Below are 24,432 nucleotides of genomic sequence, written 5' to 3'. Positions count from 1 at the left end.
GTTAGTCACACAATGGAGAAGAAAAATGAAAAGAAAACCCCCAGTGTTTCAATAGTTTCTATCAGTCTTCTGCTAGTCTTTCTGAACACGAGGGTGATGCCCGTGTCCAAGTGGCTGGTGTTTGTCTCCCTGTTTTCAAGTCAACACAAGATGAAGACTATGGCTACCCATGTATGCATGGAGGGTAGCTCACTTCATCACAGGACAGACTTGGAAACGAAAGCTATCATTTGTCTATCTACTTACTGCTGAAGGTGAAAACTTACCACAAATTTTGTTCCTACTGTTTTCCCCTGCCCAAACTTCTTTGCTAGACTGTGCCTAGTCTTGCTCACAGACATCATTTGCAACAAGGAGCTTATTGGGATGCTTGAGTTACTTCATGCAATCCAGCTACTATTACACTCCACCTCTGCAAACCCCTTCTCTTGAGCTGGGAGCGAGCCACAAATTAAGCTGGCTAAATGGCTAGACAGCTTTAGTGGGGCAGCAGAATTGCACCTTATTGGAATTTAGGGCAAACCCAAGTGTTAAACGCTACTTGTACATCATGTATAATGCTAGTGCAGTCTTACGAACACTTCTCCTGCCAGTTTTCGTGGTGCTCAACATGGAACAGTTAGTGTGTTACCATCTTGCCTGAAATAATATAAATAATATAAACCTGTTGATGATGAACCAGAAAACAGAACCCAAAACTGCCCAAAAACTGAGCAGGTAAACCATTGCTTTCAGAATAAAGAATGCAGGAGGGTAAAACAGTCATTTTGTGACATGTGCCAGGAGTTGGACTTGATGATCCATATCGTTCCCTTCCAACTCAGGATTTTCTATGATTCTGTGATTTTACAGAGCTGAATATTACAAGTCCATAGTTCTAGTAAAGGAAGGAAGCAATATGGTCTGGGTTGTCTCTGACAGTCTATGGAGGTGATGTAAATAACCCACAATCCTCTTTTTCTGCCCATGTAATTAAACATAGTTAGAAGTGGTTGCACTGCTGACCCTTCAAAAGTAGAGACTCAAAATTAGTACTTTTGAAAAAAAAAAAAAAAAAAAAAAACAACACAAAATGAACCTGCAAAGTCTCTGATGCCTCACCATTGACTTCTCTGATGCCTGCCAGCCACAAGAAACGTAAAAGCAGGCACCCACACAAAGAATATCACAATCAAGAATTCCAAGCACACTGCCTGGAAGACCAGGCTGCCTTGTCTCTGTTTTTCAACAAAGGTGTGAAACAAAAAGAGAGGCCTGTTGTACCTCTCAGCGGTTTCTACCTATAGCCATAGCCTAAATGAGCAGTTAATGAACTGAAACGAGTGGAAACCTGCTACCATGGCCCTAACTTTTGGTGCCTTGTTGCAGCTGAGGTAGAACACAAGGAGTAAAGTGCTTTCAGCTTGATCAACAGGCTCACAGCATTTCTCGAAGCAGATGCTGACAACTGCCATTGAGCTGCTCCAGCTCCCTGGAGGCTGTGGGAGACATTCAGCGCGTGGTATTTTTATCCAAGCCTTTATTCTTGAGCCTAAATGCAATCGAGTCGCAATGAAAGGGTCCCACTCAATCACATGAATAAGCAAAACCACCGGGGTTCAGGCAAGCCTTCCAGCAGCGTGGCATTGTGCCAGAGGCTTCTCTGCAGACCAAGACATGACTTCAGACTTGACTCCTTTTTAGTAATATTATAACAGTGCCGAGAGGCCCTCACAGGCTGCAGTTTCACAGCCAGTCTGGAACGCACACCACGAGGCAGTCAGGTTTAAATACGTGCACCCTAAATAAAGGGAAAGCAAATTTGCCACATGTGACACAGATCCATTTCTTTCTACCCTTTGGCCCATGAGCTCTTCAGTTTATGCTCCACAAGTCTTCTAACCGATCACCCGCTTCAGTGGGCTCGTCCTCAGCGCAGAGCCATGTGTTACTACTGTTTATCTTCTGTTGAGCAGCCTTCTGACTCATGTGCCTATCCACACCATTTCCCAGAACGCAGCCTTTCTGCATTTCCCCTCGTCTCCTTACATGACCTTCCCCTCAAATTAAGCCATTCACTCTGGAGCAGTTGCTGTTTGACCACCCTGCCAGTAAAGACAGTTCCATTTGATTCTGTGATTTTCTCATTTTTAAAATAAAAAGGTGATGGAAAAAATGCATTGTTTTTGGAAGAAGTGTTTATAGGTTTTGTTTGATGATAAACTTTTTATACGGTGACATTGGGCAACCAGAACCAAATCTATAAAGAGAAAACTTAGCTGATCACAATCGCTTGGCTCTGACCACGTCTTTCTGCTTTATACCTGCCAGGTTGACCTCACCTCCCAGGACTCCATCAGGAGCACAGCTTCTGCCCTTGTAACATCAATGCACAATTGGTTCAAAAACCCAAGTCCACAGGCTACAAGACCATGGAGACATACATACAACATGCTGAGGCAGGCTCCATGGCACAAGGCACAAAATGGGGTGGGGTTGGGGACGAAACACCGCAGCCATCCAGCCTGAACAGTTTTGAAAAGACGTCTGAATGAGGGATTCCTCAAGAATCTTAAAGTGACCTGAGGTATGCTCCCAAAGCCACAGTGTGATGGGGTTTTCTCTCGGAGAGGTACCTCAGGGGGACTCACAAACAGGCTCTTTCCAATCAATGTGACCTGACAGGTAAGCTGCGTGCAAGCATGAAAATGCTGTCAGAAGAGGATCAAACTCATCAGACGGGGTAAAGAAACCTTTCTAGTATAAACTAAGTAGAAATAGATTAGGCATGCTAATCACATTGATCCAAAGATCTGAAGGAGCACACCAAGGCAACCACACCTACCCTCCTTCCCCACTCCTGCTTTCTGGCAAAGTGATGCCCTACACACACCCTCTGCCAGTGATGGTGCACCAGAGATGGATGTAATTTGTTGACAACAGGCTTCAGAAAATGTGTTATATAATGGCAACATTGCTTTATTATTACTGCTTCATTTTAAGGTTCTTAAGGCAATGTGAGATATATTCAGTGGTAGCGAATAAGCTTTTTTAGACTGTGTAAAACAGGTGGCAGACATAAGTTGTGTACTTGCACTGTGACATGATATGAATTTGTAACTCCCTGAAACAGACGACAAAATGCTAAGATTTAGTGCAACATTTCTGATTAAAGAAAAGTGAGCTTTAATGGGCTTTAACACCACCTTTGAAATAATTTATTCAAGTAAACTATAAATGCTTAAAAAGTCAATGTTCTTACTCTGTAAGCTTGAAAATAATTCACTATAGCTTTGCAACTTAACTTATATCATTCCCTACCCCATCCTATGTGAAAAGCCTCCTGACAAACCATTAAAACAGATGTCTTGAATGAAGCCACCATCATTTGCAATTCAAACAGCAAACTTTCAGAGATGTGCGAAACCAAACAAGATAGATTTAGGATGATTTTCTAAACGAAGAAGGTTCCTGAATCTGCAGTACAGCATGTCTGCCTTAAAATGATTTCTCTTGTAAGAGATGCCACAAATATCCAGATGAATTGATTTAAATAGCAATGAAATTAGAGAAATCATGTCAAAATGGTGCACTGAAGAATTGTAACACTGCTACAGAAATAGGCAGAAGAAAAATTAACCTCCATTGAATGGCAACATTTTAAATTGCTTGAAGAGAAAAACAAATAGTATTATTTTCTAATTCCCCAGACACTACTCAGAAATCCTTAGCAGTGGTATCCTCTACCAATTCCATTTTCATTGCAGTTGCATATGGCCAGGGTTGCGGTGACACCTTCCACCTGAACTGTCGCAATAATGATTTAATGTTTCAGAGCGATATACTTCCCCTAACAGGCAACGTTAAGTGGAGAAGGAAATAAACACCATGATAGGAATCAATATATTTTCTAGACCTTTATTTTAGAGTCCTATTAAAAAAGAATACACCAACGGTGCCCTGTGTGTTTGAAAACAATTCTGCTTATGTTAAACATTACCATAAAAGTCATCAGCTTACAAGGAAAGTGATTCACAGTGGAAATAATCTGTAACTCAGTTTTACAAAGTTTGCATAACAATTGCCTACCCAGGGCAAGAAATCCACTCACACACTTAATGTAATAATAAGAGAGGAGAAAACCAAAGCAATTGCAGAAATGATATATCATTAATCTAGGGTACACTAGCTAATAGAAACATGCAGAAATGCAATAGCTATTGATGAAATAAAAATATAGGATTTCAAGTGTCACAGGCAAGGTTTTGTGACAAATATTCACATTTTATCAACAAGAAAAATACATAGCAACACGATAATCTTAGTAACTATGCATGAAAGAAATACTGCATCTACTTCATATTCTAATTTCAGAGGTAGGGAAAGAAGGTTGCCTTACCTCAAATACAGCTTGAAGAGTGACATTAACAGTATGCTTACAGCCTTTCTTAGTTCTCTTGATAGCAGTCTAAGAAGAAATACAAAATAGTAAATAACTATCTTCCCTGCAAACAGCATGTGCCCAGGAGCAACATGCTTCCCAGTAAAGCATGCTGAAAAGAAGTAAAAAAGCACTCAAAAAGACAATTGCTTCAAAATAAAAAGGCAAAAATCCTTATACCTGAAATTACCAGTAAGGTTTATTACATTTTGAGAGTAGAGACACTCAGGAATTTAAATAATACGGACATAAATGTGATGTCATCTCCCTGTTTTCAATAAGATATTAATTTGGTATATTTGTCTACAGAATAAAGACAGCAAATTCATCTGCACAGAACTCAGTCCCGGAAGATGTGAAAAGATTCCTATCCCAGCAGAAGGCACACATGAGCTTAAACGATACAACCTTGCTAACTTGCTTTTTCCTCCCCAACTACAGTGCTTGCTAAAGCTACACTCAAATGTTAAATGCTTTGGTCAAGAGTTCATCCACTGACCTGCAAAGAAAGCCTTGTGTTCAGCTCCAACATTTTCTAACAGCAAACAATAAAAAAAAAATAGTTTCACGGAATGAACTGTTAAAAAAAGAAAATCCTCACATAAGCTTTCCCCGAGGGGGAAGAAATATCCACAAGCTTTAAATTGGCCAGGCGGATTTAAGAGGAAGCGAAAAAAAAGCAGCTCTTTCTGTTGCGTCAAAGAGCCCACTGTGCAATAGGAACAGTGAACGGAGTTGTTAAACTGGCAAGCTTCTGCTGAAGACAGCTTTTCAATATGCTCTCAGCATCGTCTCCCCGGGCTGGCTGGAGACAGTCCCACTCCTCGTACATGAGCTGTGCTCCTTCAAGAGGCAATCGCTCTTAAGGACAGTTTCTATAAACACGCTGTTCAACTGGTTTCGCTGCGGTGATGAGGGTAATTACACACATACCTGCATGCATGTATCAGAATTGCATGTTCTTGGGGGAAATGCAAGCGTATTCCAACTAGTGATCATTACCTCAGCTTAAGAGCAGGATGCTATTGATGCCTGCCTGCCTGCCACGACTCTGTTCCCTGCTTATGCCATTCGGTGTGCTGTTAGAAAGTAATTTTGAAAGACAGTACTTACAGAGGAAACCTCTAATGTAATTCCATCGGGACGCTGTAGCCCAAGCAGCATTTGCTGATTAAAGGAAATTAGTCACATGCTGCTGACTAGCTTTGTGTTTACTGCAGAGAGCTGTGGCTGCATGGGATGAGTTAAGTGGCCCTCCTGGGAACGACCGCTACATGACTGAAGGCATCTTCAGCGGCTGAAGCAGGGCATTTACTGTGAAGAGAGCATGGAAACTGAGCAACCTGTTTAGAGGTCAATAGAGCTGCACTACAGAGATTTCCTCCGCGTCCGAGAAAACCACCCTGCATCCCTTTCAGAGACAGGCATTCAGTGCACAGTTCGACCTACCCCAATCTGTGTCTTTATCTGATCAGCTGAACTGCCTTCTGGGCTTTGCTGGCTATAAAGGGAAACTAGGATGGCTTCTCAAACCAAGGAAAGTTGTAGACACCAACGTTTTTGAGGCACATCCCACTCAAGTGACAAGGCCACGCACACCTGCGAGAAGAACCTGCAAAGAGCGGGGAGAACAGAACAAGTCAGGGCCTCTGTTCCAAACACAAACCAGGGAGCAGACTTCTCAGCATCACAGTAGATTAAAAGCAGAGACAAACGTGCAGCTGGTTAATACTGAACTTTTCTATTTCTGCCTCTTTCAGAGTTGCCACAGAGACATTATGAGCCTGAACATTTAGGAAGGCAGAGGGAGGAAAGGAAGCATGTCCAGGAGATAAATTCTCCCTTTTTGTGTTCTTTCTTTACTAGTATTTTCTACAGGAAAAAAAAAATATATATATATATATATTTAACCTGCTTCCTTTCAAGTACTTTCAGGTTAAAATGAATTTCTCCCCTAAAAAGTGTTTTCATAAGCAGCAGAATACATTTCTGGGGAAGCTACGATTAATTTACATACAAAAGACAACATTTTCTAAGCTCTTAGCCCTGAAAATTGAATGCAAGGTCCCCTTTGAGCACCAGGGACGCAGCCAGCATGCTGCTACATTCTGCTCTTACCACACCCAGGCAAGTCACTGTGCGCAAAGCTCCAGCCGCCGCGTCACTCGAGCCGTGTGAGCGTACCTTTGGCGCTCTGTGTCTTGTGATTAATAATTCTGTCCGTGCTGCCTGGAAGGGAACTACAGTCTGGGCCAGCTTCCTAGAGCTAAGGGGCTAGGCAAGTGTTTTAACACGTCTCCTAATAATAATATCTGCTCATAGGACAACCTAAATCTTTCCCTCTATAAACGCCGATTCCCCACAGCTCATCACTGTCAAGTTGCAGGCTGAAGGAAATTGATCCCGTTTGCTCTTTGCTTGAAATGGATATATTTTTTTTATTAATCTTGGGGCATAAAACTGCAGTTATTTGCACTTTTAGTAGGTGGCTATACCAGACGCCCTCCTGAGGTCCTTTTCAACCTATATTATTTTATGATTCAGTTAAAATTAGGTCAATTAATAAGAACTCCTTTCGGCTGTTATAGAAATGAAGTAGATTGTGGCCAACTCCTGTGTTTCAAAGTCAGAATATAGATTCAGCTATGAAGATGACAGATAGCCCTAGAGTCAGAGACCTCTATTCTGTCATCTCATGAGAAACCACCAGATCTGCTGAAAAAATGCACTTTTGTACTGACATTGCCACCTGTGAGGTCACTGACAGATGCCAGCCTATAGAGAGCTGTGCTGGATCCCAAACAATGTGTGCAGTTCCTCTCTTGGATTCCCAGTCTCCTTGTATTCTGCCTTCTCATCCATCACCCAGCATCCAACCTACTATCCTTCAGCTCCACAGGACAAACAAGGCACTTGGTTTCAGCCTCTGGCAGCCCAGACGACTCCTCTCAGCTGCAAAAATTGCTCTGCACAGAGCCCAAGGACACGAGGTCAGTTAACAAAACCACCTTCCACACAGTCTCTAGGTTTTGTGGAGACCCTACTGCACTGTTAGCTCCAAAAACCTCTTCTCCAAGGCCTTACCCATAAAATACAAAGGAGAATGATGCTTTCCACATCTTTTCAATATCTATACGACTCCTTTAGAAAAGAGGGTAGCTTCCTTTTTAACCATGCCAAAAATCAGTGTTGGTCAGTAAGTCAGAATCGAATTGCACAATTATCAGGAGTCAACAAAGAATGGATACCACCTACTTGGATCATACCAAAGCAGATATTTAGGAAGTGGAGAATGACTTACAAAGCCCTCTGCTGCTGCTCAGTGCAGTCTTAACTCCTTCTAAACGCTCTGCATTGACTGGAGGATCACAGCTGCACTAATACGGCCTCAGCTGTGGTGCATATGAGCTGGTGCACTACTGCCTTTGTGGATCACGTACGCCTGTCCCTGCACTGACTGCAGCAACTATAGTGCCTGAGTCCTCCACATACGTTATCTTTCCCACTCAGATGCCTTCCTCAAGAAACAGGACACTCTTCCCAGGGAACATCAACCTTCACGGCATCAGATGACTAATCTGCCTTGAGGTCAGTGCTGCCTGTTTCCTGCTACAGCAGGTCACAAAGCCTCTTCCTGATAAACAAGGCTCATGTAGGCATTCCAGCTGGGTCCCGAATTCCTGCAGGAAGGAGGCTGTGCGCACTTCTAGTTGGCTGGCTGAGATATGGAGACCTTCAGCATGCCCTGCATTGTGCAAATCCAAACAGCACAATCTGTGCGGACTTGGGGAAAGCCACTCCAGGGGGGGAGGAAGCATCAAGTCTCGGCCCCAACAGGACCAGCCCAGCCCTGCCACCACCTCCAGGCTCGGCTCCTAGGATGGAAAATGAGTATGCAGAGCCATTGACACTTCAAGTGTCAATGCATCAAGATGTCAAGCATCCTTAATGGAAGGAATCTGAAGTTTACCAGCTAATTCTTCCCAAGAATTAGGTGGCTCCTTCCCTCACCTATGTCCCTTCAGGCTTCTTGGCTAGCATAAATTACAATGTGATGAAACGCTTGGACTTGCATCTCCTCCTTTCCTGGGAACACCGAGTAGATGGGCAAACAGATGCAGCTCTGGGAATAAATGCAGACGCGAGGATTCTACAAATCTCTGCAAGATGCAGCAGAGTATTTAATTAAAAAAATATATTGACAGATTTAAAAGAAAACAATTATCCAAGACAGTCACACATGGAAAAGAAGTGTTCCTATATCTCTGGAGTTCTCTGCCTACTGGATTAAAAATAGCTATGTTTTGTTTTTACAACTCCTAGTGAAGCTGGTTCAAAAGCTGCCATTTCTCCATCTAGCTGGTGTCTGGGGACACTTCTGCACCAGCAGTTTTGCAGAGGACTCCTCACACATCCATTCCTCCTGAAAAGCATCTTCTGATACCTGCTGTCCTCCAGCTGCCTCATGTAGGATCCTGATCCTGGCCTCACAAGCAGCATAGAGAGAGAAAAAAACCCACCCATCAGTCCTTCCAGGGCAGTTGCTGAAGAGACACAACACACAGCCACGTTACCATGTTCAGTCCCAAAACGCAAAATGCTTCGATTTCTGTTTTGTCCCCCTCAAAGTTTGGTCTGTGCATCTGCACAAGCACACAGGGAAGAGTTCTGGATAAACCTATACACCAGCAACTGATTAAAATTGCCGCATTGGCAGGGGATCGAGGGGCTGTAATTTCAAAAGACCTCTGCTGTCCTAGAGCAGTTCATAGACTGGACAGTAGAAGCAGAAAAGGAAAATGAGGAAATGGTATGTATTTTATGGGAGACATCAGACTTTCTGTTGTGGCTTTGCCACCTCTCTGACAGGCAAGTGAATCAAGCATTTTGTGCTCCTTCAAATTGCAACTGATAAATGTATGGTGAAAGCTGAGAAAGGCAGCAAGGAACGGGATCCTGCACCCACTGCTTGGTATTGATAAACTGGTAGAGTCAAACACTTCCAATGAGGCACTCCTGAAATAGTTATTACTCTGATACTTTATTTTTAAACTCACAGATGACAGCAGGGACGCTATGGTTGTGATCCCCTCTTCCCCCCAACTCAAAATGTGCAGCAGCCTAATGCAAGTCTGTGGTTTCAGCTGCACCAGAACAGCGAGAGAATCTGTGGGCCTTGGGCGACAGCTGAGAAGGAATGAGGAAAAAACATGCCTTAGTCAACACAGCGTAACAGGATAACCTGATTCCCAAATATGAAGATTGACAGACTTCGTCAGGGGAAATTCTCAAGGACAAAGTCTGCAAGTCTGTGTTGCTACATCAGAAACGAACAGTCCACTTGAAAGGGACAAAATGACAAAGTTGACAAACTTGGTATTTCAGGCAAGTCACATGAAGGCTTGAAGGTAATCAAGCATCTTATCACTGAACATCAAAAATTGCTGGTAAGTGCATCTTAACTCCCAAAGTTGCAGAAGGCTACGAGTTTCTTTGGGGAATAAGAGCCTTGGCTTTGCTGCCGGTGGCTTTGCTCCTGAGCTACAGGCACCTTTCAGCAACACACTGGCAGTGCTGCTATGACCATGGGCTTTTAGAGCTACCAAACTGGCTCCTGGCAGATGAAGAGTGACCCCCCAAAGTCACTATTAATCCCTATTAAGTTCCGTGAGCCCAAATTATCCCCTGAACCGCCCGCTGCCGCCCGCCTCCCCGCCCCACTCAGCGCCCTCCCAAGATGGCGGCGGGCGCGCACCCCCCCCGCAGCCGGGGCGGGGCGGAGCGGGGCAGCGGGCAGCAGGGCGCATGCGCGCCGCTCGCCGGCCGCAAGATGTCGGCGCAGGGGGACTGCGAGTTCCTGGTGAAGCGGGCCCGCGAGCTGGTGCCGGGGGACCTGTGGGCGGCCAAGGCCTGGCTCATAACGGCGCGGAGCCTCTACCCCGCCGACTTCAACATCCAGGTGAGCGCTGCCGCCGCACCGGCAAGGAGCGGAGCCCCGACGGCCCTGTCCCCCCCTCCCCGCCCGGTACCGAGTGATTGACAGGCGTCCCGGCCAATAGGGGAGGGGGGCGGGGCGAGCGGTCGCCGTGGTGACGGGGTCCCGCGGGCGGGGGGGGCGCTGAGAGGGAGCAGCCCCCTGAGGGGGTTCCCAGGGAAGGTGCAAAGCTCCTCTGTCGCCTGTGGAGCTCCAATACGTGCATACTGTGGTATACCTACATATACTGAGGAAACGACCTCCCAGACCTGTTCCAACCACCCCCCTACCACCAATGTCACCACCAAACCATGTCCCCAAGCACCATGTCCAACCTCTCCTTGAACACCCCCAGGGACGGTGACTCCACCACCTCCCTGGGCAACCCCTTCTGACACCTGACTGCTCTTTCTGAGCAGAAATGTCTCCTCATTTCCAACCTGAGCCTCCCCTGGCACAACTTGAGGCCATTCCCTCCAGTCCCATCACTGGTTATCTGTGAGAAGAGGCCGACCCCCGGCTCCCCACACCTTCCTTTCAGGCAGTTGTAGACAGCAGTAAGGTCTAATAATTTCTACAGCGTTGCAATCATTTCCTCACAGTTTCTGTTCCTCACATATGGGTTTTTTGTGGGTACCTGTAGATGTTTTTTTGGAGTGGAAGAGTTGGTGTGATCAATAAATGTGTTCAGGAAGGCTCACGTCCTGCCCTTCCCTCTTGCAGTATGAGATGTACACCATTGAGAGGAACGCTGAGAGGACGGCGTCTGCGGGCAGGCTGCTCTATGACATGTACGTAAGTGCCTCGCGTTGCCATAAATTTCACACAATTACAGAATGGCCAAGGTTGGAATGGACCTCTGAAGATCACCTAGTCCAACCCCCCTGCCGTGCAGGATCACCTAGAGCACGTTGTGTAGGATGGCATCCAGGTGGATTTTGAATATCTCCAGAGAAGGAGACTCCACAACCTCTCTGTGCAGCCTGTCCCAGTGCTCTGTCACCCTCACAGTACAGAAGTGCCCCCTCATATCCAGCTGGAACTTCTTCTGCTTCAGTTTGTGCCCATTGCCTCTCATCCTGTTGCTAGGTATAACTGAAAATGTCAGCGTTTCCCAAAATATCCCCTGAATGTTTTAGGGTAAATTAAGCAGAAAATGTCTCACTTGTTAAAAATGAACACTAAAGAGTGCAGTTTTATTTTCCATTTGCCCTTGCCCATCCTTTCAGAGAGAAGTTTTTTGAGATTGTTGTGCATTCCTTGCCTCAAACTTTGTTACAGGTTTGTGAATTTTCCAGACCAGCCTGCAGTGTGGAGGGAGATAAGCGTTATTACATCAGCATTAAGGAATGACTCCCAGGACAAGCAGACGCAGTTTTTAAGAGGTAAGGATTCTGCTCAGAGAATAGGGAGAATCCTGAAGGAAGCTAAAGGTAAGTCTGTCCCCTGGTTACATAGGTAGTGGGGCAAGTAAATGTCAGTCTTCTAAATTTTGCCTGTTGACTGCAGATTATTTGGATCGTTTCAGACTTTATTCGTTACAGTAGGCTTAGAAAACACAAAGGGACATGAGGAGCTGATTCCCATTGCTTTGCATCTGTTGTGAGCAGACTAAGTAAGTGCGCTGGAATGTAAAGCATGGTCTGGTAAACTAGAAAAGTGATTGCATAGTGAAGAAGTGGAGGGGCACTGAGGGATCATAGTCCAAACGATTCCAGAGAACAATGAATGATCATTAAAATGGGGTGATTTTGTATGTGTAAAATGAGGGTTATGAAAATGGACAGTGACCACAAGGGCTTGAGGTTCAATGCTGGAAACCACAGGCAGCTTCGAAAGCAGGGTTTACACTTGACAGATTATATATAATCTGCTGTTTGAAGGTATGCTTCGGAAGCTATAAGGATAAGCAGCCTGTAACTCTTTGCACACAGGCTATTCTAGTTGAGGAAATATTTGCATTTTCATGGAGTGTGTTTAATTTTCACAGAAAATGCAACAATTTACAGGGAGAATATATTGGTTTCTTTTCAATGTCTCATGAAAAGTTTAAAGTAAAAAAGGTACCTTTTTAAGTCAGTCATTTTAGAAGTGGTATGTAAGGAAAGAATACAAAGAAGGTTTCTGGAAGAAGCATCTTAAAATGTCAACTATTTTTGTTTTCAGCATTCTACTCATTTGTAGTCTTGTTAAATCAAGTTCTGCTCACCCAAATAAGTTCAGGTTTCATATAGGCTTCATTTAGAGAAGCAGATTTTTTTTTTCCAGACTTTGATATTGAAAACTGATATATAAGGAGATCTTTTTCATTTTGTGTAGCGATGTCATATTGACTAGTCTTTTACCCTTTGTCAGTCACCTTTATGATGCAAGCATTGCGAGTTGCACAGTTTTTCTTTTTTTTTTTTTTTTTAAAGGATTATTTGAAACCCTTCCTGGTCGAGTCCAGTGTGAAATGCTACTGAAGGCCACAGAGCAGTGTTTTAACACATTAGAAAGGGCAGAAATGCTACTACTACTTCTGCGACGCTTCCCAGAGACTGTGGTACAACATGGGGTAAGAGAAGAGTAGCTCATAATAACGCTTCAGCACATTGTCATTGTGTTTCTTGAGATTTTGCTGAAATGTCAATTCATAGTTAATGGCCAATTTGTGGCTAATAGTTCAGATTGTTGCACTTTGAGGTTACCATCAGGGAAAAAATAGGCAGAAAACAAACAAAACATTTATTTTGTTTTGTAAATGTGAAGAATGTTCCATGCTTTTTGAAAGAGTGGCTGAAAAAAATAGCGTAGAGTAGTATTGCAGTCTAAGGAAAAATACTGCTCAGCTTTTTGTCTGTAAATTCTCATTGAAGGTAGAGTGCTTTGAGTTTATGACTAGACTCATACTTTATTTAAGCATAGTTTAAAGATAGATTAAAGACTGTAAAACCTGTTACTTCTGAGATTAACTTAAACTAACGTGTTCTATCTTGTACTTACATCAGGCAGAGTGCAGAGTTCAGGTGACAAGCTGCAGCTGTAATGCATGGTAGCTCCATCACTTTCACCTGTCTGTGCATGTCTTTATTGATAGTCACATGCACAATTTTTCTTTTGATCTTTTTGCTACCTTCTGGCATTATTTTTCATCTGCAATAAAGTAGGGCTAGCTTATGTACATAGTTAGGAATTAGCACATACAATTGCTGTGCAATTAATTGCTACTGAAATATCCACTGAATAATTGTACAACATCATTGAATTGCAATCCAGAAAGTTTTTAAAAGCACAGTGTTTGATTTTTACCATCTTTTTGTACCATGAAACCAGTGTTTCAGGTACAGCGTTTGATTTTTACCTCTGCTTATACAGGTAGGCCTTGGAGAAACTTTATTGGAGGCTGAAAGTATTGAAGAGCAAGAATCCCCAGTGAATTGTTTTAGAAAATTATTCGGTAAGAAAATAATAATGTTGTTTTATTGTACAGTCTTATAATGACAGTTAGATTCTCAGTTACATAAACTTCTCTCTTGATATAAAGATTAGAAAACCACTTTCTTCAGAACAATGTCTGGCCACATTAGGCCAGGCTGACCATATGGCACAAGTAGGTATTACAGTCATTCACGTAAGGTTCTTTGTGATCCTTGGTGGTGTATGGTCAGACAGAGATGGAGACTCATCGCTGACTGAGAAACCTTACTTAGGACAAATAGAATAATAATAATAATAACGGGGAGGGGGGAAAAAGCAACAACACAAGCCTGAATGATTTTTGTTTTCTATTTTAGTTTGTGATGTTCTTCCTCTAATAATTAATAACCCCGACGTTCGACTTCCTGCCAGCTTGTTATATAAATACCTGAATAAAGCAGCAGAATTCTATATTAACTATGTAACTAGATCTACACAGACCGAAAGCCAATATCAAGGTAAGAATATTTTTATAAAATTAGTCTTCCCTTTTAGTCTTTTTAGTCTTCCCCATTTTAGCCTTACTGAAGTTAGGTCTATGTAATGAATCTCTTAGAGAAAGATCAACAGTAGTATTTGATGCTCATTAGATCTTTGATACCAAAATACCTCATGATTATTCAGCTGATTAGTTTTCACAACAAGTGAGGTCAAAATGTTCAAGATGTCCTCATTCAGCCTATCATCTCCCTTACAGAGAAGGTAGAAAAGCTTTTTGTTCCCTTCTGGTCTCCTCAGTAAAGAACGGTTACCCTCAAAGCTCAACTGTGCCTTTTTACATGTGTCCCTGAAAATAAATCTGTTAGTTTGATTTCTTTATGAAGAGAAAACTGTGCTTGTTTTCCTAGGTTCACAAGATTCCTCTGATATTATGTCTCCAAGCAAACGTAGCTCTCAGAAATATATAATAGATGGTCTTACAGAGAAATCATCGCAGATTACAGATCCTTGGGAGAGGCTATTTAAAATATTGTCTGTGGTGGGAATGAGGTGTGAATGGCAAATGGATAAAGGAAGAAGGTGAGAAGCTTGTACTTTTCCAGACATTTCTTCTCAAGGAAGATTTTAATTCTTACACAGTACGAATTGGAGAAGGATTTTAACATGAGGACACTTTGTGTAATTAATTTACATTCATTCATTAATTCATTTACATCAAATTAATTACGTAAGATGTCCTCATGAAAATCCTTATGAATGTGCAGTTTGTCTTTCAAGACTGTATAATGTAAAATGAAAACATGGATCCAGAGAGTCCTTTCAAGTTAGTCATTAAACTAAATCTTGATTGATGGAAGTCATGCACGTGATGAAAGTCACACACAAGAACTACGGTAGTGTGGGGCATCATTTCCTAGGTGCTCCAGCAAATTAAAAGAAGGCAAATATTTAAAATTTCACTGGTTTGCATTCCCAGCCTCCCCTGACTTTCAACTGAGGGGTTTCCTGAGCGAAAACATTACGTTTTTCATATTCACTGTGCATTCTTCCCTTTAATTTTGGAGCCTGTGTAACATACTGAACTTTGTTTTTATTTCTCTTTCTTTCTCAGAAGTTTTGGTGATATTTTGCATAGGATGAAAGACCTCTGCAGATACATCAGTAACTTCGATAGCGATGCACATGCTAAATACAAGAATCAAGTAGTATATTCTACGATGTTGGTGTTCTTTAAAAATGCATTTCAGTATGTCAGCAACATCCAGCCATCGCTCTTCCAAGGTTAGTTTCTAATGTTTTAAGAGTTCATGTTTTCATTGCTAACATCAGAAAGATCTTTTCTCAGTACCCTTTTTTAAAACTATCATCTTATAAAATGACGTGAGTTCTCATTAAGATTCTCCAAAGTCATCATGGACAGCAGCAGAAGTAGTTTATGACACCTGCTGTAGTGGATTAGAATGAAGATCAGTCTAATTTAGCATTACAGTTTCAGCCTTGACCAGCAGTGGTTGTCTAGTGAAAAGAAAAGTAGCAGGCCAGATGTTATGTATAACATCGCTAGGGTTTATTCCCACTCATCCTTCAGCATCGTGTTTGTCTTATTTTCTCCTCTGATTTTGATTCTTTGAAGCTGTCATTTTCCTAGTTTCCTTCAGTCAAAAGGTTGTAGACCTTCCACAAAATATGTGAAGATACTTCTGAGTGTGGAACACACAAGAAATGTATAATTAATATAACAAAAAATGAATAGAAAAATACTTTCTGAAATTTGTAACTCACAAATTTGTCTTTGTAGTAATCAGTTGAACGATGTCAGTAGGTAGCTAAGCTTGGAAGGCAAATAGAATGGCAGCTTGTGTGCAAAGAACACCTCGTCACTTTAAATTAACAAATACAGGAATTAATTGAGTTGGGTTTTATTTTTTTGATCCAGAGGAAAGAAATGTTACAGTAGTATAGTGAGATGCTTTAGCTTTGTGGTAGTTTTAGCTGCTTAATTCTGAATTGTGGGAGAAAGGAAGTATGGCACATGCAAAAATCTTCCTTTCCAAGTTGTATAATTGAGTATGGTTAGGCTCATGTTTTCAGACTAAACCACCAAAAAGAAAAATGTGTACTGAGATGTCAGAGTGCAGTCCTTTGTGTGCAGATCTTCTGGTACCCTCCATCATTTCCTGACATCAGGAAAATAGTTCCAAGTCTCCTACTCATTTCTGCTTTAGTGTTAAAGTGCAATGGTATCTGGTGGCTTTTGTATCGTTTCTATCATTAGGGTTTTTCCTACTTGTCTTGAAGGGCTCACTGTAGAAATATGGAATAAGATCCTACCTATTTTGGAGCAGGAAGTGTAGCGGTACGGAAAAAAGCTGTCTCCTACTCTGTCCAGTAGCTCTTAACTTTGATCAGTGAGTTTCTTGTCACATGTGTGGGCTTGCAGGAGACCTCTTGAAAGAAACCTTTTCAGTGCATTTTCCTTACATAATTCAGTTCTGCCTTGTTGGGGACTTGAGAAGTGAATGAGGCAATTCACACCTCTCGGGCTGCCTGCAGGCTTGGCAGGAGCTGCTATTTGGGCTGATGCTTTTAGGGGTTTATTTATAACACTGTGTGCTAGAAATCAATTAAAAACTCTGTAAGCCCAGATTCTAGAGCACAGTTGGGCTGAGAAACATAACGTGTCTCTTTGTATAGCTGTGTATAATTCTGTAATGCAAGAGAAGGTTTGCAGCCCAAGTAAGGGGTGAGGTTTAGTTTGGTTTTCATATTGAAGATTGTGGAATAAAGACTACAGTATGCTTGCCTGCTACTGAGAAGAGCATGTTTCTTTGGAAAGGAAAGCACTTGCTTAACTGGTACTCACTGAAAGCAGTGTGAGTAAAAGAAAAACCCACTCCTTTCTTTTCAGGTATTGCAGGTAGGCAGTTCTGGAGATATTAGTGTTAAAACTCCTCCAGCATCCCAGTTGTGGTACTTCCATATCTCTTTTCTCATGGATACCGTTTTCTGCCCAATGACTTGAATAATGTTTTAAGTGTACACAGGTTAGATTGTAACACAGAAGAGGGCATGATGATGCAGGATAGGTGATTTCATTTGGTTGTAGCCTTTGTGTAGGGGACCCTTCAGTCAAAGAAGATAAAATCATCATCTGTTACAGCATGGCAGGTTGTTTGTTGCGTGAACTTCTGTTATAGTGGACGGCTTACACATCATTTTTGAGTAGATGGGAAAAGCTCAATATGGATTCTTCATGTCAAGAGTTGAAACAGATTCTCCTTATACTGTGGTTTCAACTGTTTTTTCACAGTTATGAATGAGGCCTTAGTCTTTTATCCTGCAAACAGAAAAAGAACAAATGCAAGTACTGAAAGTACTTGTTGGCATTACTGTCTTGTCAGACAGAGATTTCAGAATGGGAAGAGATGAATGCATTTCCCTTTTCCTTTATATTTCTCTTTGTCTGAGCTTTGCACATCTACGTACAATTCAATTGTACAAAGGGAGAAAATATTTTGGGAGGGAAGACTTTCTTGGTACTGGCCACATACCAGTCTTGTTTGAGAATAGGAGGTGGTGTCCCATTTTATATCTAATAAAACCTAAGCATTAAGATCTGAAATAACAGATACCAGATCCCATGGGGTGTTCTGTAACACCAGTGGAAGTGGAAATTGATGTCTTCTGTGCTTCAAAATGAGGCTTCTGTAGGGGTTTTGGGAGTGACGATGGGAGTTTCTGTACAAGTGAAATCAGCGGGGACAAAGCTGACACTGAAAGATCATACTAGGAAAATCTCATTATAAAATACACTTGCTTCTTTTAGCCTGCCAGCACAGTGCTTTGACTTCTGAGAATGTTTTGAGAATATTTGTGGCTGTTAATTTCAGAGCCATTTGTTCTTTTTACATATTGAATAATTGTACTTGTAATATAAAATATAAAAGCAAATAATGCTTGATGAGAAAAGACATGCTGCCTGAGAATTTTGTGACTGCTTTGTAAGAAAAGGGTTCAAATACATACCCTAAGGCCCTCAAATAAACTCTTGTGACATCTGGTAAATGCGTTGTAACCTTCACCATGAGGCTGCCTAGAGGAAAAACAGCTTTACCAGCATTGCTTCATCTTATACAATTTACAATCTGAAATTCAATTCAGTTATTCTCTAACATTACAATTCGCACTCATGAAGGAAGCACAACCAGCTTGGTGTAGGCACAAGACTTTTCAGATCTGTTTAGAACATCTTGACGTAATTTATCTTTACATCCAGGTCCAAATGCTCCAAACCAAGCCCCACTGATTCTTCTCGAGGATGTGACCAATGTCTACGGCGATACAGATATCGATCGTAACAAACACATACACAAAAAGAGGAAACTTGCAGAGGGAAGAGAAAAAACAATGGTAACTCCTTTAGGCCTTTTTGTTTGGAATAAGAATGGCATTGGTACTGGAATTTAGACAACAGTGGTTTTGACGTAGATGGGATAGATGTATTTTTAGTACTACCCTGGAATAGCTGTTTCTGACCACAGTATTGCAAACATACTTTTTGGCTAAAACCAGCAAGAATAAAAGGATTTTTCTAGCACTTATGTGCTGATAAGAATATTTCAGTTTTAAGGAGCCCAGCAGAGACCGCAGAAAGTGCTAAGAATGGTAACTATAGCAGTCAGACCTTCTACAGGTAAACCTCCAAATTAATTGACTTTGTTATTGGAACTGTGAATACATTTGTTTCTTTAATAGTGGAAGACCGCTGTTTCATGGAATTTCTCTGTTGATGGAAGTGCACACACTTGTACAAGAATTATGTTTCCTTTGCATTAAGCTGCTGAAGGCTTAAACTGAGCAGTGAAGTGTAAAGTGTATGTCCTTTAACTGATAATCTGGCTGAAGTGTGGTTGTGGTACACTGTACTTATCAGAAAGAACTCTTTTGGAATACTGTTTATGGTGCTATGCCACTGAGTTGGTAGCAAAACAGATTGTTTTAATGTTAGAATGAACTAAGCGAAATAATGAAAAGTCACTTAAAGACACTGAAACTAGAATCTTGGCATCTGTAGTATGGAACTGTTTGCTTTTGTTAAGTGGAACTTCTGTGACTTAGAATCCTTTGAAATAAATATACAAAAAGAATTGAATCTTTGTCTTTTACTGACTGTTAAGCAGAGCTCAGATGATGAGGATCCTTCTGGGAAGGCACGAAGTCGCCATATAGCAGTAAATAAGGCAGATCTTGCAAATTCTATTGAAGTATTAGAGAGCTTTAAACTGGCAAGAGAGAGCTGGGAGCTGCTCTATTCCCTGGAATCACTTGACAAAGGTAAGGCTAACTGCAGGCAAGGCTACATGTATTTACACTTCATTGTTGTCATTTTAGTATTGTTAAAACAGAATTTCTGTCATTGGGATACTTAAAGTTTAGCTTACTTTATGTCCTTAGTATTTTTGATCTAGGTTCCACTAAGAAGCTTTTTCAATTGTGACATTTTTGAGTGTTTTGTTTCTGACTTTTGTTTTGCTCTTTGGTTATTCACCCATGCTTCTTGCAGAAGCAGCTTTTGCTGAAGGAGCAGTTGACTCGTAGTACTGTTGATAATACTAGATGAGGATGCGCAGTTAATTGCTCCTTTTAATTCATTCTTAAGAAAATAAGATTTAGATCATGCCTCTTCCTTTCTAATAAGATGTAATAATCTGGAAAACAAATTTATTTTCTGAAAAGCTGGCATATACTGTCACTTAGCAGCTTTACTGGACACTACGAAGAAAAATGTAATGAAACTGTGATTGCATAGGAAGAGGGTATCCTATTTTTGAATGATTTCACACTTGTACTGTTTTGTGTTTTCATTTCTAAATTCAGCTGTATTTTTTCTAGATAACTATTTTTTAACTGAAAGCTGTGATGTGCTTCATTTTTTCTCCCTTTCCTTCTTTCATCACTTACACAGAGTTCACTAGAATTTGTTTGTCATGGAAGACTGAAACCTGGCTTTGGTTAAGAATCTTTCTTACAGACATGATCATCTACCAGGTAAAAAAAAAAAAAATAAAAAATCAAGTAAAAGCTAATAAAAATGTTAAAATGTTGCTCTTTCTTTTATGAATAGCTGTTCTGAATAGCTGGTATGACTGCTTTAAGTGACTACTGATTTTATCCTTTAAAATGAGACCCTTTGGGGGATGGAATCATACCATTCTTATTGCAGAATAGGTACCCTACTTACAATATTTCTGTCCTAATTAGCTGATTGTTGAGTCCAGCTAATCTCATCATATGGAGAAGACCTTGACATTGGCATTTTGACCAGTAGAGAGAGATATATATATAGTGTGATGGAAGAACAGTGTAGTTTATTCATCTGCTAATGCATTCTATTGGAATATAGTCAGAGAGAATAATTTTCAAGTAGCAGAAGATTTTAAAATGTCTCAGTTAAGATTTATCATTCTCCTTAAAAATCAGGCTGATTGTTCTCATTTCAGATCCCATCCTATCATTACAGATACCATCCAAGCATTCATGTGAAAGCTTTCTATAAGGGAATTTTTATCTCAATCTTTTTATCCCTTCTACAGAAGATCCTAATACTGTCTTTTTCTATTTTCCTTTTAAAGGGGCAGTACAAAAAAGCAATTAGCAGCCTCCATCACTTGGCAGCTCTTCAGGGCTCTCATTCTCCACAGCAAATTACAGGACAAGGCTCACTAGAAAATCAGAGAGCACTAATCCAGTTAGCAACGTGCCATTTTGCCCTTGGAGAATATCGGGTATGTACAGCATTCCACCCACTGGTCTTCCATCATCTGACCTTGTGGTTCCCATTTGTCTCCCTCCTTCAAATTTTCCCATCATCCTGCTTCCAACAGGGCATCAAACATAAGCCAGGGTCTACAGAAAGAAACATGCTTCACAGGGAAAGTAATTGCAGTTCCTGTCTAATCTGACCATTAGAATGTACTCTATAAAGTCTGTTTGGTGGTTATAATTTGGGGCGTTTGGTTATGATTTACCATAGCTACAAGTGTTTCAGTTGTATGTCAGTGTATCCTTGATTTTGAATTAGTTAACAAAGAGTTTTAAATATGAGGGGAAAGTCCTTAGGTTTAGGCTTTATGTGGCGGAGGCAAGAAAAGTTATATGGAAAACAAAATGTTGTGATCATCTTAAAAAATAATTAGTTGTCAGCAGACAGTGTAAGAGACTCCAAAACAATTTGGGCTGGCCTAACATGTGAGCTTGCTTTTCCTTCGGAATACGTATTTTGTGTTTTTAATACTAGAGAAGTGCAGGGGGCAGGTGAGTCCATGTGAATGCTGATAATATTGGCTGGTTCTCAGGTCATCCTCAAACCACTGGACTTTTCTTCCCTTCCAGCTTCCTACGTTTTCGTTAGAAAACTGATTATATATCCCTTCGGACCTTTTGCTGTCTCTAGGAAATAGCATTAAAATTTATAACATTTCTGTCATGCTGTCAAATTGTCATTTTCTTATTCTATTTTTACCATTGACAGAAAAGCTTTTAAAAACTATTCCAAGAATTAATTTGAAAACTTAATCTTTCAAGATAAAATAGTTTTGGATTATAGTTTTATTGATCTAGCACTCCTGAAATGAAGAATGCCAACTATATATTTTTCACAATTATAATGATTTCAGGCACTCAGAGATTGTTTAATGGAATTCATATCACAGCCATGTCTTTTTCTTCAGCCAAACTAAGTTGCATGTTAAGACTACTGAAGCTCTATCAGAGAAATTTCTTTTTTTTTTTCTTTTGCAGTGCCTGAATCATTATTAACATAGCTTATTTAAGAACCTTAATTAACTAGCATTATCTTGTCTCTGTTCTTTTTATAGCAAACATGCGAAAAAGTGCTTGACCTCATGTGCTATATTTTACTTCCAATACAAGAAGGAGGTAAAGTACAAGAGGAGCAACCTAAAGTAAAGTCTAAATTCAGAAAAGGTATGGAGCTGCTACTCCCCTAAACTCGGTGTCAGCTTAATTTTAATTCTTGTGTTTTGGTTGAGTATATAATGTATATAATTCTTGACTGTTTGTGTCGTGAAAAAAGGGAGGCAGTTCTTCAATTCTGAATTTTTTCCTGCTGGTTCATATTAAAGGGTTTTGGTGATGAAGTCCTATCACAGGAAAAAAAGAAATGAAGAATAATTTTTTTAATATGTGACTTCACATTTTGAATCAGTTGTAATTTACCTTCAAAATTTTCCTCCCTGCCTCAGATTGTTGGCACTTGTATAGTTGTTTTTCTTCATTCTTTCTTCTTCTAAACATGGAGAATCAGAAGAGCTTTAAAGAAGTCTGTAATAAACTGTTCTGTTACAGGGTCTGATCTGAAGCTTTGGCCGTGTACCAGCAGAGCTATCATGCCGTACTGCCTTCATCTACTGTTAGCTTGCTTCAAGGTAAGCTATGGGCTGCAACTCACATGTCTGTAGGACCTAGTATGTATAGCTGGGGTCCTGAAACTGCATGGCCTTATCCCAGTGGTGCAGCTAGGTGTGAAGGGCTCTGCCTCAAGTCCTTCTCACCTAAATGTATTTGTAGAAGGTAATTTTGTAGACGGTAATTTTTTTATTTTTTTTTTGGTTGGGGGGTGTGGAGGAGGATTTATTTTTTTTTCTCTTCTATTTGCATTGGTTTGGGACAGAGAAGATACGATTTATCTCAAAATATCACTGTCTGTATCCAGACTTCTCTTATAAGTCATTGGAGAGAATTAGGTATTTTGCCTGGAACTTTCCAATCTATTTTGAATGTATATGTTAGGGCAGAATGAAATGTGCTTCTAAAGAGCTTGTTTTGTATTTGTTCAGGTGTAAGTGAGATAAGTCCAATATATTTTTTAAGAGTAATGTATCTTTCCTGACCTTCTCCATGTCATTTTTGCCCCTGCAGCTCAGAGCTTTCACAGACAGCAGAGATGATATGGCTTTGGGCCACGTAATTGTTCTGCTTCAGCATGAGTGGCCGAGGGGTGAGAACTTGTTCCTGAAAGCCATCAACAAAATCTGCCAACAAGGAAACTTCCAGTATGAGAATTTCTTCAACTATGTCACAAGTATCCTTTCTATAACCAGGACTGTCTTTCACATCCCAAATTATGTGCTGGGGTGTTGAAAAAGCTGTTAGATAGTTTCAGCAGCAGTTCTTGTCCATGAATCGTATTCCGTATTTATTTACATACTGTGCAAGCCTCTTGTAGTAAGTGGCAGTGCATAATGGACTATAAATAGGTCTTCTGTCACCTGTTCAGGCATTTGAGAGTACCCGTAAGTACACTGCAGTTGCACTTTCATTCAGAAAAGCAGCACCAGCTTAGACTGTTAATGCAAGTCTTTTCAGTAAGATATATATGTCCTTATACTATTTGTTTTGCTATGCCCATCCATAGCTGTGGATAACAAAATAAAAAAAAGAGGTGAAGTGACACCTGTACTTCCAAGAGTTGAATGATAGCCATTACTATTTTTGAGTGCTTTCCGTGAGTATGATTTTGGGCTGAGCGAGATAACAAGTAACGTCAAAGTTCATGCAAAGCACATCTGATTTTTATAGTCAGATATCTGGGGTATGCTTTGATCAGCACACACACAGTGGACAGTTCAGTGTTTAATTTTAACCCGAATAGCCATCTGACCACGGTCCCCAGGAAGCACAGGGTCTAACTCCTATCTGAGACAATTAAATTGAAGCCCTATTTGGAGGCTGCAATGAGAGTGGTATTAAAAGTAGGAAAAAAAAAAAAAAAAAAAAGAAAAGCTAAGTAAAGAACCGAAATAGAAAACTAAAAAGGGTGGTTATGTGCCATTATGGGAGCATTTCCTTCAGTCTCAGCCTCACTATGCACTGCTTTGATAATCGTGCAGTGCTGGAAAAGAAAGTAAAATCAACCAGGAAATTTGTTTGGAGAGATGGTCTTAATTACATGAGCTTTCTTTACCCCTGTATGACTGTACATATGAAAACAATTTACCTGATGTGTATTTTGCACTTCAAAAGGTCATTTCCCATTAATTTCTGGAGTGTTAGGGATACATGCTATGATCTTGTCACTTTTAAGAATGAGATGTTTCAGTAGCAGTTAATTTTGACT

General features: G+C 40.8%; 2 protein-coding genes across 15 annotated transcripts in view; one reads left to right on the top strand and one right to left on the bottom strand.

Moving 5' to 3' along the window:
• CSGALNACT1 (chondroitin sulfate N-acetylgalactosaminyltransferase 1) overlaps positions 1–9,992 on the bottom strand; it is a 51,866-nt gene extending 41,874 nt beyond the window's left edge. For 4 of the 9 annotated variants that reach the window (XR_014692195.1, XR_014692196.1, XM_084516623.1 and 1 more), the window contains exons 1-2: positions 4,920–5,329; positions 4,379–4,447 (exon numbers count right to left, since the gene is read on the bottom strand). The gene's annotated coding sequence lies outside the window, so the exon portion shown is untranslated. Of the gene's footprint in view, positions 1–4,378; positions 4,448–4,919; positions 5,330–5,422; positions 5,445–5,533; positions 5,735–5,869; positions 6,033–6,538; positions 6,894–7,721 lie in introns of those variants that run through there. The other 5 variants (XM_084516622.1, XM_084516625.1, XM_084516624.1 and 2 more) reach the window with 5 other exon arrangements.
• A 202-nt stretch (positions 9,993–10,194) lies between these two features.
• The window catches only part of INTS10 (integrator complex subunit 10), a 23,466-nt gene continuing 9,228 nt past the window's right edge, over positions 10,195–24,432 (top strand). For 3 of the 6 annotated variants that reach the window (XR_014692193.1, XM_084516607.1, XM_084516605.1), the window contains exons 1-15: positions 10,213–10,379; positions 11,118–11,185; positions 11,676–11,779; positions 12,812–12,951; positions 13,752–13,833; positions 14,171–14,311; positions 14,702–14,873; positions 15,406–15,575; positions 18,571–18,704; positions 19,472–19,628; positions 20,260–20,342; positions 20,927–21,079; positions 22,172–22,280; positions 22,662–22,741; positions 23,235–23,397. Coding sequence is in view for 4 of the 6 variants with exons in the window: in XM_084516607.1 (XP_084372733.1) it covers positions 10,251–10,379; positions 11,118–11,185; positions 11,676–11,779; positions 12,812–12,951; positions 13,752–13,833; positions 14,171–14,311; positions 14,702–14,873; positions 15,406–15,575; positions 18,571–18,704; positions 19,472–19,628; positions 20,260–20,342; positions 20,927–21,079; positions 22,172–22,280; positions 22,662–22,741; positions 23,235–23,397 (1,885 nt within the window). In the remaining 2 variants the exon portion in view is untranslated. Of the gene's footprint in view, positions 10,380–11,117; positions 11,186–11,675; positions 11,780–12,811; positions 12,952–13,751; positions 13,834–14,170; positions 14,312–14,701; positions 14,874–15,405; positions 15,576–18,570; positions 18,705–19,471; positions 19,629–20,259; positions 20,343–20,926; positions 21,080–22,171; positions 22,281–22,661; positions 22,742–23,234; positions 23,398–24,432 lie in introns of all 6 variants that reach the window. The other 3 variants (XR_014692192.1, XM_084516608.1, XM_084516606.1) reach the window with 2 other exon arrangements.

This window comes from Aythya ferina (genome assembly GCF_964211825.1).
Source record: "Aythya ferina genome assembly, chromosome: 4".
Taxonomy (NCBI): Eukaryota; Metazoa; Chordata; class Aves; order Anseriformes; family Anatidae; genus Aythya; species Aythya ferina.
Note: the sequence above shows the minus strand (reverse complement) of the source record. Positions and strands in the feature narration are given on the sequence as shown.